Source organism: Bombyx mori, chromosome 13, assembly GCF_030269925.1.
Source record: "Bombyx mori chromosome 13, ASM3026992v2".
In the NCBI taxonomy this organism is placed as follows: domain Eukaryota; kingdom Metazoa; phylum Arthropoda; class Insecta; order Lepidoptera; family Bombycidae; genus Bombyx; species Bombyx mori.
The window spans coordinates 4812274-4826574 of NC_085119.1; the positions used below are offsets into that span (position 1 = coordinate 4812274).

The 14301-nt window shown below is 37.4% G+C and overlaps 1 protein-coding gene across 3 annotated transcripts in view; it reads right to left on the reverse strand.

Moving 5' to 3' along the window:
• The window catches only part of LOC101742792 (venom dipeptidyl peptidase 4), a 57944-nt gene that overhangs the window by 11757 nt on the left and 31886 nt on the right, over positions 1–14301 (reverse strand). For all 3 annotated transcript variants that reach the window (XM_038014939.2, XM_038014938.2, XM_062671727.1), the window contains 7 exons: positions 12758–13088; positions 11554–11648; positions 10224–10301; positions 6419–6680; positions 5771–5940; positions 1651–1742; positions 920–1040 (listed from right to left, as the gene is read on the reverse strand). In XM_038014939.2, the coding sequence (XP_037870867.1) occupies positions 920–1040; positions 1651–1742; positions 5771–5940; positions 6419–6680; positions 10224–10301; positions 11554–11648; positions 12758–13088 (1149 nt within the window). The remainder of the gene's footprint in view (positions 1–919; positions 1041–1650; positions 1743–5770; positions 5941–6418; positions 6681–10223; positions 10302–11553; positions 11649–12757; positions 13089–14301) is intronic.

Genomic DNA, 14301 nt, shown 5'->3' on the forward strand with positions numbered 1-14301 from the left:
GGGCCTGTTTTATTGCGTATCCTTAGAATGGTACTAGCTTGACATGAGTACGCCGAGTCTCTTACACTTTGTACTACGAATGCGTACAAATTTCAAAATGATACAACTTTTCTTATGTTCATCTAATCTATGTATATAAAAATGAATTGCTGTTCGTTAGTCTCGCTAAAACTCGAGAACGGCTGGACCGATTTGGCTAATTTTGGTCTTGAATTGTTTAGTCTTGTTGATGCAGTGATTGGCGCCCCTGACTGTTACGCTGAGGGTCGTGTGCTTGATTCCCACATCGCGCAAACATTTCGTGATGAACAGGTTTGCTTGCTCTTTATCTGGGCCTTTAATATCTATATATCGAACCTTTACAATTATAGAGACCAATTTCAAAATTTTTGGATTTTGACTTTAAAAATAGCTTATAAAGGGACAAACTTATCCATCGGTCTCTTTCACTCCGTCCCCTTCCTCTACGATTTTTCAGTTTGAAAATTTTATTCGATGTTTTGAAAAAAAAAACCCTTTTTTTGGGTTGAATCTCTATAATTCTAATACGGTATGTATATATTTAAACGCACATAAGTACGTTTGTCAGTCTCTGATACCCATCATACAGGAATACTAAATTGGGGCTGGATGATCGTGCATGATTTTTAGCCACTTATTTATTATATATGAGCCTAAACTCTCCAACACGATGACCGACCTCATAAAATCTGTGACTCACTCCAACATAAATGATTGTTCTCACTCTGCGAAACATCGTCCCATATGGCGTCGCATCGCGAGAGCATCGGTATTGCAGGATCCGACTGATGCATGACCACGACCACTCTTTCAAGAGTGTACGAATAGGAAGAAGAAAAGCCTAAACTATTACAAATTTTAAAGGAGTTTCTTAGGCGTATTTAAAAAAAATACAGACCTGTGTACAAGCCGTTTGTCCGAGAGTGCATAGCACAACCCTTAGGGTTGTCTGCACTCGGTTAGTCCACATCAAGGCGATCACGTTGTTAGCTGTGAACTGGACTGTCCTCAAGATCGGCCTGGAATGAACGGCTTCCTTTGTTATTGCATCCTACACGTAGTTGAATGGTGGTAGGACCTCTTGTGAGTCCGCACGGGTAGGTACCACCACCCTGCCTATTCCTGCCATGAAGCAGTAATGCGTTTCGGTTTCAAGGGTGGGGCAGCTGTTGTAACTTGAGGGCTTAGAACTTATATCTCAAGATGGGTGGCGCTTTTACGTTATAGATGTCTATGGGCTTCGGCGAACGCTTAACAACAGGTGGGTTGTGAGCTCATCCACCCATCTAAGCAATAAAAACAAAAAAAACGCACTTTCTTTTATTGCTTAGATGGGTGGACGAACTCACAGCCCACCTTGTGTTAAGTGGTTTCTGGAGCCCATAGACATCTACAACGTAAATGCGCCACCCACCTTAAGATATAAGTTCTAAGGTCTCAGTATAGTTACAACGGCTACCCTACCCTTTAAACCGAAACGCATTACTGCTTCACGGCAGAAATAGGCAGAGCGGTGGTACCTACCCGCGCGGACTCACAAGAGGTCCTATCACCAGTAAGCAGTTGGGACAGTATGATAACATACCCGTCGCCTTTATTAATTTGTGTCGTACTGTTAATGAAACTCACTCGTTAAGATCGCTGGGGGCAGCGTACGCATTCGAAGAGCCAGAATTGAGATCCCGCAGAGTAACCGTAACAGTTGGATTGGTTGTGCCGGGCTGGAATTATAAAATTTACATCATTATTATTATTATTAATATAACCAACTATTAAATAAGATTACACGGTCTGTCGTGTGTTTTATACATAGTTGTTACAAATGTTTTTCGGTGACTAACACACTAAAAATAAAAAATAAATATAATGTATTGCGTTCTACCCTATAACACTTTATAATAACACAATTAAAAATCAGCTGACATGTGGGTCAACGGCCTCTTGGTATACGAGGTTGTCGGTTCACTATACTCGTATTTGTTAACTATACATTGCCGGTTGACGTTTTCGTTGAAGTTGAATTGATAGATAACACAATTAAAAATCAGCTGACATGTGGGTCAACGGCCTCTTGGTATACGAGGTTGTCGGTTCACTATACTCGTATTTGTTAACTATACATTGCCGGTTGACGTTTTCGTTGAAGTTGAATTGATAGATAACACAATTAAAAATCAGCTGACATGTGGGTCAATGGCCTCTTGGTATACGAGGTGGTCGGTTCACTATACTCATATTTATTAATTATACATTGCCGGTTGACGTTTTCGTTGAAGTTGAATAGATAGATAACACAATTAAAAATCAGCTGACACGTGGGTCAACGGCCTCTTGGTATACGAGGTTGTCGGTTCACTATACTCGTATTTATTAATTATACATTGCCGGTTGACGTTTTCATTGAAGTTGAATAGATAGATAACACAATTAAAAATCAGCTGACACGTGGGTCAACGGCCTCTTGGTATACGAGGTTGTCGGTTCACTATACTCGTATTTATTAATTATACATTGCCGGTTGACGTTTTCGTTGAAGTTGAATAGATAGATAACACAATTAAAAATCAGCTGACATGTGGGTCAACGGCCTCTTGGTATACGAGGTTGTCGGTTCACCATACTCGTATTTATTAATTATACATTGCCGGTTGACGTTTTCGTTGAAGTTGAATAGATAGATAACACAATTAAAAATCAGCTGACATGTGGGTCAACGGCCTCTTGGTATACGAGGTTGGCGGTTCACTATACTCGTATTTGTTGGTGTGCGTGTATATTTTTTTCGTTTTTAAGTGGCATACCTTTTTTTATTGCGGTCTTTGACCTTGAAAATGTAATTACATAATTATGTCAACTAACTGAGTCGGATTACAAAACGAATAACTGCTTTAAATGTTTTAATTACATTGAGGGTACGTTCAATAAATTAAATTTCAAAGATTTGATATATTCATTTTACATTACTAATACAATTAAGAGTAAGCATTGAAAGTTAAAACTTCCTTATACAAAAACATTCAGTCCAATCACATTGCGTAAGCTTCGCCATTGCCACATTTATTACGTGATATTGTCCTGCATTGGGCAGTGCATAAACCTGTTTCTTAGGCATTCACTGCGAGAAGTCGTTAATTTAAGGTACAGAGGCATGGTGAAATATGAATATACAGAAACTCCGTTTAAAGTAATTTCTGAACAATTAGATCGCGTTTTTTTTTAATTATCTATAAATAAATAAATAAAAATCAAGGGTTAAGTTCCTTTGTATCCATGTTATTATTTTTTTGTTTAGTGAATATTATCAAGCATTCGTTTTTTTTAACAGCTTTATTTTCGTCTGTGTTAACGTTTATTTTTTTAAATATTCTTTTTTATTATTTACAATCAAAACTATAGCTATCTATAAAAAAAATGAATATCCTTTTTTATAATTGTGTGAATTCTAAATTCACTAAAGTAAACATAGAAACTTAAGCAAAGACAATTTGTCAAACTACCCTCCTCCAAACATCCCATTCATGAATGAAAGAGTGAATGAAAAATTGATGAATTTCGTGGAGCCATTTAATTGCAATACGTTATGTGGTATTAAAATAGTAATAAAAAATTGTATTCAAATTAGGAATAACAAGCCCTATAACACACGTCCTTTTTATTGTATTTAAATAAACGAAAAATATCGTTAAAAGCCATTATTAAAATACACAGTGCCAATAACGAATAGCAGTTAAAATATGTGTTATCAGATATTAATTTAAAAAAAAAAAACAAGAATATAACCCTTAAGAGATCCGTAAAGTAGCATAATATTGTTATAAAATCATGTTATGTTTAATCAAAGAGATTCGAGTTTGCAGTAATAACGGAACACACCCGAATTGCCGTAACATATTATAACGAACGTTGTTCGTTTTCATACAAAGTTGCAAGCACTCCGGCCTGTGATTATGGCCGAAGGGGAAATTACAACTTCCAAAATACACGAGCCGAACGCTTTGTTCATCGGATTGAAACGGACCTTAGTCGGCTTCATTTTTCTTCATACGGAAGACTTTCAAAAACAACAGAAGTTGTATAATTGAAACTCGTTTGACTTCTCTCATTTAATTCATGTTTCTTTATTTTTTTTGGAAAAGAACAACTAGGGGTATCGAGGGTTGAAATGCTTGTTTTAAGCGAAATGTCGCTTAACACGCGACATTTATCTTTGTAATTAAAGGTTCATTTTATTTGGTATTAGCATCAACAGTTCGATGTTTTTAATTAAACTTCAATTGAGCTTGCCCCATTCAAATAGCTGAAGAAGTTTTTTTTTTTGTAAAAAGATTTTTTTCAAATGTTACACTTTAAGTGCTGTCCAGTAAAGTTGCAAAAATTTCGCTTAAATTTTCGCTTTCACCACCCTCATATCGGTAGGTGAAAGGCTTTCACCTCCCGATATAATTCAACTCGAGTGCTCACTCATTTAATGACTTAAAATTTTCGTAAGGTAACAATAACAATAAAAAAATTTACTCTAACAAATCGGACCTAAATCAACGCGTAAAAAAATCCAAAATTGTATTTTAAATTTTGCATGATGCATTTGAACAATTTTATTGTCATGTCAAGATTGTATTATCATTGAACCACTAATAATGCAGCTAGCTATACACCAGATTTTGACTATATAATTAATTTTAAGCATTTTACTTACCCGACATAATGTAATTTAATATATATAAGTTACTAGGTGTACCAATCCTTCGTTGGGCATTTAAAATTAACATTACTATTTCTCACCCCCACAAAGATTCTCATCATTAACGCCCCCGCAACTGGTGTAGGGAGTCCAACACTCATATATTAAATATGAGTCTATCCATTAAGTGCACGTATTTTCTAAATGGATACCAAGTTTCAAGTCAATCGGATGCACGGTTCAGTATTTATAATGGAACATCCGTAAAAACCACTGCAGATTTATATATTAGTATAGATAAAAAGATTATACCAAAAAATAAACCTTAAATTTCAAATTCAAATCGCGCGCTAATTTTCATCAAGTAAGTTTTCATAATATGTTTATAAATTGATTCATGGATAAACACTATATCATGATAAACAAGGTTGAAGTGGAATATTTAATTAGTCGCTGTTATTATTGTTCGTTTTCGATAAAACTCGAGAATAAGCCCGTTTGAGCAATTATGTATTTCTTCAGACGATCTTAAAAAGGTTATTTGAATACTTCCTTTAAGAGTCAGAGTATTTCACGTTAAAGAGCGACCCGGCTAACACTTTAGCATTGCCCACGTCAATGGGCGACTGTGAGCATTTTTTTATTAGATGGGCTGTGTAAGGTCAGTCAAAAATCCCAACTGGACTAAATAATGACGGTACCACCATTCAAACCAATACACTTAATTAATTAAAGGCAGAAATATGTACGTAATGGTTCGCAATATGTATTACCTTCACTAAATATGTTTCTCATGAAGACCCTGTTGAGTCTAAAAATAAAAAATTTCAACACTGGCTTTTGAATTGACTCGCCTAGGGTTCGTAGGTTCGATTCCCAAATCGGCCAAAAATTCGTGTGATGAACAGATTTGTTGACTCTTTGTTTGGGTGTTTATTATCTGTATTTGTATATATTTAAATTTATATCTATGTATGTCAATCTCTGGTACCCATATAACAAGGAATCCTAATTATGTTCCCAGTTTTTTTTGTTATTTATGTTTTTCAACAGAATAAGGCTGCGTACCTTAGGATATCTTATTTGATGGTGCTGGGTGTATTGGTAGTTGATGTTGCCTGGGACGCCGTAATGCGGGACCGGCATCACCCGAACGTTTGTATCGTCAAAAGTCACGTAGGCTAACTTCTGACCATCCGCCGAGAACCACATCGCGTTGTTTGAACTGAAGACTTCCTCTGTAATTATTATTTATTTACTAATATCTGGGTTTATCAACGAAGGATGTATTACGGGGACGGGCAGTAGCCGCAGAGATGAATCCTCGATTGAGAGAGAGAGAGAGAGAGAGAGTATTCTTTATTGTACACAAAAAAAAAAGTCGAAACATTAAATAAATAATTAAAGTACAATTTTCGGGCTTATCACTAAGAGCGATCTCTTCCAGACAATCATCAGGTGTACAAGAATCGTTTGAAGAGTATACAGCCGTTTTGCTATAAAGTTGAGACTTTTATCTCAACGCACTATTGGCACTGCTAATCACTTCAAATTAGGAATCATTTCAAAATCGTTCATTTCTGACATCCATCATATTGTATCGGTTTGCATTAATATCAATTCAAATTGTATATCTAGTATTGAAATTATTTATCTGCATTATCTTTAGTAGGCCTCAAAGAATGATAAAGAAAAAAATTACGTCACCGAACTGACCTTCATAGACCCAATCGGGAACACCGTGATAGATGACATTAATCTCGCCTGTAGTCGTAATCTGTTGAGGGGCGGCCGTCAAGCTCGACTGATAGAAAATGTTGTTCAAATAGACGAAAGCGAGAGATGTGCCTCTGGGACCCCACACGAAGTTCTGGAGGAAGACCTCGCTGGATTGTACTCCAGGAGGGACGATGTCTCGTTCAGAGCCGGTCGCGACGTCATAAGCAGCGTAGCGAGCCAAGAAACTGTATCTGAACAGCTGAAATGTAAAATAAAATTACTTTTTTCTACCTATTCGCTGGGAGCTATTCCAGTTAGTCCGGACAGGTAGATGAGCTCACGAGCTCAACCTGCGAGAATTTGGTAACACCAGCCCTAGCAAGAGCGGTGATTCTCGGAATATGGTGGTAGGGCCTCTTGTGAGTTCGGTGCATTCGTGTTGAATGATGCACCGGTGCCCGAATCTTAGGCGGGTACCAATTTTTCTAATGAAATACGTGCTCAACTAATCTTCACGATTGACTTTCACGGTGAAGTGTAATAAAAATCAAACATGTAAAATTATAATTTGCGTAATTACTGGTGGTAGGACCTCTTGTGAGTCCGCGCGGGTAGGTACCACCACCCTGCCTATTTCTGCCATGAAGCAGTATATGCGTTTCGGTTTGATGGGTGAGGCAGCCGTTGTAACTATACTGAGACCTTAGAACTTATATCTCAAGGTGGGTGGCGCATTTGCATTGTACATGTCTATGGGCTCCAGTAACCGCTTAACACCAGGTGGGCCGTGAGCTCGTCCACCCATGTAAGCAATAAATAAAATAAAAATCTACTACCAGATCGGAATCGCGACCTACTAAGAAGATCCGGCGAGAAACTCAGTGGGCTGAATAAAATAACATTTTTCTTAAGCTTGAGCTTTAATTTTTTCACTTTCTGATTTTTTACCATCTGATTTAAATCTTTTACTGCTTGCTCATAGCATGCCTGGTGGGGAGTGTTTACTGAAATCCACAGACATCTCAACGTGCTAACACTAAAATGAGGTCTAATCCTCATTTATCTAACTCTTCACACCGGTGGTACCCGCCATGAACGAAATGCATGGTTGTACGTCCCTATTCTCACATTACGCCTTCCACCAGTAATACAAACCTCTTCACTATGTCTCAGTACTACAATGGATAAAAACATTCGCCTAAAGACCCAGCCATCTTTGGGATGACGTGATGTCATTAAAAACTATTTACTTAGACCTTTTTGCTTTAGAGTAACCTAAGATAAAAATAAAATAATATAGATAGAGATACTTTTATAGAATATTAGACGGTGCTAAGCAATTATTTTTTTTATTGCTTAATTGGTTGGACGACCTCACAGCCCACCTGGTGTTAAGTGGTTACTGGAGTCCATGAACATCTACAACATAAATGCGCCACCCACCTTGAGATATAAGCTCTAAGATCTCAGTATAGTTACAACGGCTGCCCCACCCTTCAAACCGAAACGCATTACTGCTTCACGGCAGAAATAGGCAGGGCGGTGGTACCTACCCGCGCGGACTCACAAGATGTCATACCACCAGTAAAAGAATTATTTAATTGTTTAAATTATTTAAATTTAATTATTTAAATGCCGAGGAATACCACTTTTAGTCATCCGAGACCACGAAATCGGTCGGAAATATTATGTAGTATATTGTAAATAATAAACGTGAGATAAATCCGAAAAATAATTTTAATTGCGTCTGCGTCCCGAAAACCTTAGGAACTAACATTCCATTGGTTCACAATAATAAAATATAAGTCAAAACGCATATTCCCCGTGAGAGAGCCCCTCCTTTTTGATTAGTCCGCTTATGAAGATAAACGTCAGTTGTGTACAATGAATACGACAGAAACTCATTATAAATATCTTTTGTTTCTTGAACAGCTATTTACACAGATGTGTCGTCACAATAACTTGATACGACCTGTTTGTGGCATGCCAACGATTTATGAAGGCAATTAATTTATGATTCAACTACAACAGATCATTCTGCGTTTGCATGAATACGTTATAAAAAAAGACAGTTTCATTAACGAGGTCAACGTTAGTATTTAATTATGAGATAATTTTTTTGTTGTCCATAATGATTATTTTTTTATTTTTTATCTTTATGCAAGACAGACGAGCATACGGACCATCTAATGGTCAGTCGTTATGGCCAATCATGGACTTCAAGCCAGACCCAGGGACCCAAAATCCTGATTATCGGCGAGGACTGTCTGCAATTTTTGATCTAAGAATAGCATGTAATCAACAAACATCGCTGATAGGTATTCATTCCATAACTCTGCTGGTCATCATCATTATCCTGCCCTTCTCCCAGTCACCTGGGGACGGCGCAACATGTTTTCTCCTTCTATACTCTTCTATCATATACTATTTCTTCGCTCACTCCCCTCTTACCCATATCGTCTTTCACGCAATCCATCCATTTCTTCTTAGGTCTACCTCTTCCTCTGTATCCTTCCACATTCATAGTTAACATTCTCTTATCAACCTCATTTTCATTTCGTCTCATCACATGTCCATACCATCCCAAACGCGCACTTCTCAGCTTCTCTGTCACAGGTGCCACTTTCAGACTTCCTCTAACATATTCATTCCGTATTCTATCCATTCTCGTTACTCCACACATCCATCGGAACATTCGCATCTCTGCTGCATGCAATCGCCTGCCACAACTCTGCTGCTACCATGCAATAATGATAGTTCTAATTAAGCGTCTTAAATTCTAAAATTATTTAGGGCCAGCATATTCTCCGTTTCTTGTCACATACTCGTATGTGATTAAATGAACCACAAGTGAGCTCTGTGGCTATCTGAATTCGTGAACAGAAAACGTGACGTTGAGTCACTAAACAAGAGATTCAATCGCAAATGAATACTAATCTGCCTAAGAACTAGAATAAATGATTACAGCAGAAATACGAGCGCACATGCCGGTCCTGTAATATGTTTTCTATCTCCCTACAATATGAACGATCGATAAGAGCGAACGGTCCCTCCAACATTTTGTAGTTCCCAAAATTTAGCTCCAGTAAAACTTTTAAGCAATAAACATATTGGTCAATTGTAAAATTAATTAAATTACAAACTAATTTACGAGTTGACCGAGTATGTCTTTGTTCAAGTCTAATTAATATGTAAACAAAAGGCAAAGTGTACTCGCTATTGTGAGCTGCTCACGGCTGGAGCCGGATCTCCGGAAAACCATTTCAAATATTATTGCTTCAACCGTCAAAATTATTACTTTGATCCGCTTATTACGAAACTTCTTGTTTCAATTAGCTTTGATCATTATTATTTTGTGATCTCCTTTCGATTTATCTAAATGATCTTATAGAACCAGAATTTGATTAGAAAGAACGAAAAATAAAAGTGTAAAAGTACCTAATTAATACAAACAGAAAGGCCAGTGCAATTTTAACATATTTTTACGTATTACTCATGTTTTCCTGTTCTATTTCAATATTTTTTTTAACAATATAACCATATTTGGGTGGTAGGGAATCTTGTAAGCCCACACGGGTGCTTACCACCGTCCTACTTATTTCTGCCGTAAAGCAGTAATGCTTTTTGGTTTCATGAGTGAGACAGCCGTTGTACTGCAAGACTGACACTTAAAACTCATGTATCTAGATGGGTTGCCGCATTTCGTTGTTAATTTCAATGGGCTCCGATAACCAACTAACAGCAGGAGGGTCGTGATATCGTCCACCTCATACAGTAAAAAAAAGTGTAATTTAGTGCTCACCGGCGCAACGCTGTAGGCCAGGATGATTTGTGATCCATCAGAAGAGAGCTGCGTCACTCGTGAAGACTGCTGCAAAGTCTGAAACATGCAAACATTGTGTTTTACAAAACAGCCCATAGGCAATATAAATCGATTGGCTTGATATTGAGCAAATACCTATTTATCACGGATTCACAAACGATATATAACATGAAATAATCAAATTGGATTCTATATTCGTTTTTCATTTGTAAGCATCTGTTAGCCCCACGTTTTAAGCCCTAGGGGGGTATACAGAAAAGGTTCAAAGCCACTAAGTAACCCCAAAACGACCCCGCTGGGACAGAACTCCAACAAGGTTAATACCACTGGCTTGCGCAATTTTCGCCATCTCTCGGTCGGGCATACGAACACAGCCCTTCCCGGTCTATACCACTACAGATTGAAAAACGCATAGTGCGCGTTCCTTCCCAGGGTTGCCTTTTTTATAGCGACAATGCACAAATTAATACCAGAAGGATTGCTACACGAAAAAGGCCTTTTGCTAAAGCTAAACACTCATGTGTTGCCCTTAGAAGGTTGCGACAGCCTCCTTTACAATACAATTGAGACTCTCTAGCAGGTTTTTCTTTTTATCACTTAAATACTGGGACGAGCTCGCGGCCCTGGTGTTAAGTGGATACTAGAGCCAGTTGCCTTCAACAACGTAGATGACATTATCCATGAGACATTATTTCTAAGATTCCGTTTTTATAGTACTACGGCTGTCCTACCCTTCAAACCGAAACGGGTTACTGCTTCACGGCAGAAATAGGTAGGGTGGTGATAGCTACCCGAGCGGCCTCAGAAGACTTCCTACCACCTGTCACGCAATGATTTTAAGAAAATGCAACAAAGCTATCTGCTATGTAGAGCGTTTTATTTTTATTTTATCCCCAAATGTAACAAGTCACGCACATGACATTAAAGTAAAATTGAAATTAAATGATTCAACGTTTAGTAGTCTGTTAAAAAAAATTGCACAATTCATTGCGTTTATAGTAAACACATTGTCTCTCTGAATTGCAATTCGATTTTACAAGTTTTATTGCACCCGCTGAAATAACCTTGACCCAGATGCTCGCTTGTGACAGCGAACGAAGCGGTTTCTGGGTTGCTTTTATTATTTTCTGCGTCTATATATTAATGCGACCCGTGAGATACTAACGTAGCTTAGTACAAATTAAAACTAGATTCGAAATCCATGTTTAGAGTCCAATATTCGTTCTCTTTCACGAGATAAGCCGCTGGGTATCACGAGAGATTTTTCGGGTAGGTTTTTTTTATTTTTGTGAAATTGTATTGAACTCACCTGTGATGTGTTGGCAATTAGAATTATTGTATCTCTAGAATCCACGTTGTATTGAACCAAATCACCGTTAAAGTTTCTAAACAGAATTTCGTTGCCTGAAAAACATTAAAAACTTTTCTACAAATATACTAGTGAACTTCATATCTTTTGAATCAACACGTCTTTTTAACATGGTTTCATTAGCATGGTATTTGGTATTCACAGACTTCAAGACGACCGATTAACTTAAAAATTGGCACACGCAACAAGGACCAATGACAATTTTATAACTTCTCTCTAATATCCTAACCAGTAGCAAAAGGATGAAAAAAAAGATACATTTAATCATTTAGTTGTTATTAGCTTATTAGCTGTTTTTACTAGCGTATTTCTTTAGTTTTTACACTACATAAGTATATTTCTGTTGAGATAGGTTTGAAGCGAATAGAATAGAAATATAACTTCTCTCTAATATCCTGACCAGTACCAAAAGGATGAAAAAAAAGATACATTTAATCATTTAGTTGTTATTAGCTTATTAGCTGTTCTTAGTAGCGTATTTCTTTAGTTTTTACACTACATAGGTATATTTCTGTTGAGATAGGTTTGAAGCGAATAGAATAGATAGCTTAGATAGACGACTAAAGTGGCGGATGAAAGGCGATTGCATGCAGCAGAGATGCGAATGTTACGATGGATGTGTGTAGTAACGAGAATGGATAGAATACGGAATGAATATGTTAAACAAAGTCTGAAAGTGGCACCTGTGACAGAGAATCTGAGAAGTGCGCGTTTGGGATGGTATGGACATGTGATGAGACGAAATGAAAATGAGGTTGATTTGGTGACTGATTAAAAATGAGGATCAAGTGACTGGGAGAAGGGCAGAAGAATGATGATGAGAATAGAAATAGTTTAGAAATTAGATTGTCGTCTACAGAAATTTGACCCATCTTTTCTTTTGTGTTCTTCGGATTCAATTATCGTATAATAGTGCCATTGGAGTCAGAGTTCGTCTACAACGTGTTTTTTTTGTAGATATATATTTTGCTATCATTAGGCCCTGAAATGAGCTCTCCAACACAAAGCACCGAGTGCCATTCTTTTATCGAAGGAGACTTACAACGGGTCCTGAACAAAAAGGCATATGGCATTACCGCTGAACAAGAGTGGCAATAAGCAACAAAACAAAATATATAACTCTTTTTCTATGACATAATCTCACCAGACGACCAAGAAGCGTTGAAGGAGTTGGCCGAATAGAGTCCGTTTATGATCGATTCAAGATCGAGCGGTTCTTGAGGCGGGTCTGTTGGTGCATCGGTGGTCGTGGGCACGGGTGGAGATGTCGTGGGCGGTGCTAGTGTTGTAGTCGTCGTGGTCGTCGTGGTAATGGGCGAGGTTGGTCCTTCAGTTGTGATGATAGGATCGGCCACTCCTCCATCGTTATCAGCTAGCAGCACGACCACAGTGACGACTACCGCGATAATAAGTACCATCACACCAAAGCCTATGCCGTATGTTATATTCTTCTTACGTTTACTCGCGACCAGAACCTAGGAGCAAAATCATTAATTTTTTAATATGTTCTAGAAATATTTTAATGGATTTTTTTAGGACGCAATATTATGACACACAGTCACACTTATCGACACTTAGAGATGTGATGCAATCTTGTGATAAAAAATACATCGATAACCGAGACATTGAATTGACGACTATCAATTGACCGTATAACACAAAAACATTTGCTCAAAAAATTACTAAGAATCATATTTTATTATTTTCATGGCTTTTCGTACGACAATAATTTTAACAGGTCAGTGACCTTTTTCCAAGATAATTATTTTATAATTTGAACTTAGAATTTGTCTACAAATACGATCATTTATATAGCCCTTTTATTCGTATGATCTGTATTTGGATTTAATTATTATTATTATTATTCGTTCCAAGGAATGTTAAATAACTAGTTAAGAAGCTGAGGAATAGATATCACAATGAGAATTCCGCCGCTATTATATATCGACCGTCCAACCAGAAGTCAGACAGAAAAGAAAAAGACGATTTTTTACATAATAATATATTCCTTAAATGATACAGTCAGTCTTTAGTAACAGTTATTTTTTTTATATATATTCCATCTCTCGGTATGTGAAACCTATGATTACGATATTTTCCTCAAACTTGGGGAAAAACCTTTTTGACTTAAACGACGAAAAGTAAACTACACAACGTTAATATGCCCCCAAGGGAAATGAAATACATTGAGGTTTTATGTTGAAAACGTTGGCGAATTGAGCTGAAAATTTTATTAAAAATTCATAAGTCATAAATTCTATATGAAAAAAAAAATTAGTTTTACATGGTCGCTCGCTAGATGGCGGTTTACCGGCTTCCTATGATAGGATTATATTAGGTGACTTAGTAAACATTTACGAGGAAGAGTTCGACGATCGAACTAACTCATAGACACAGCCCACTGAGTTTCTCATCGGATATTTTCAGTGAGTCGCGATTCAGATCCGGTGGCAGATTCTGCGAAGCACTGCTCTTGCAAGGGCTAGTGTTAGCAAATTCTCTCAAGTTTAGTCCGTGAGCTCACCTACCCGTCCGCGCGTAGCCGGAATACCTTCTTAGGCTACCAGCGAATAGGTAGAGTAAAAAAAGTAAGCATTGTAATCATCTCCGTGTCATTCCGTTCATTCCACAGAAACCGATTACCAAATCGTTCACATCACTGGCGGTAGGACTTATTTTGAGTCCGCA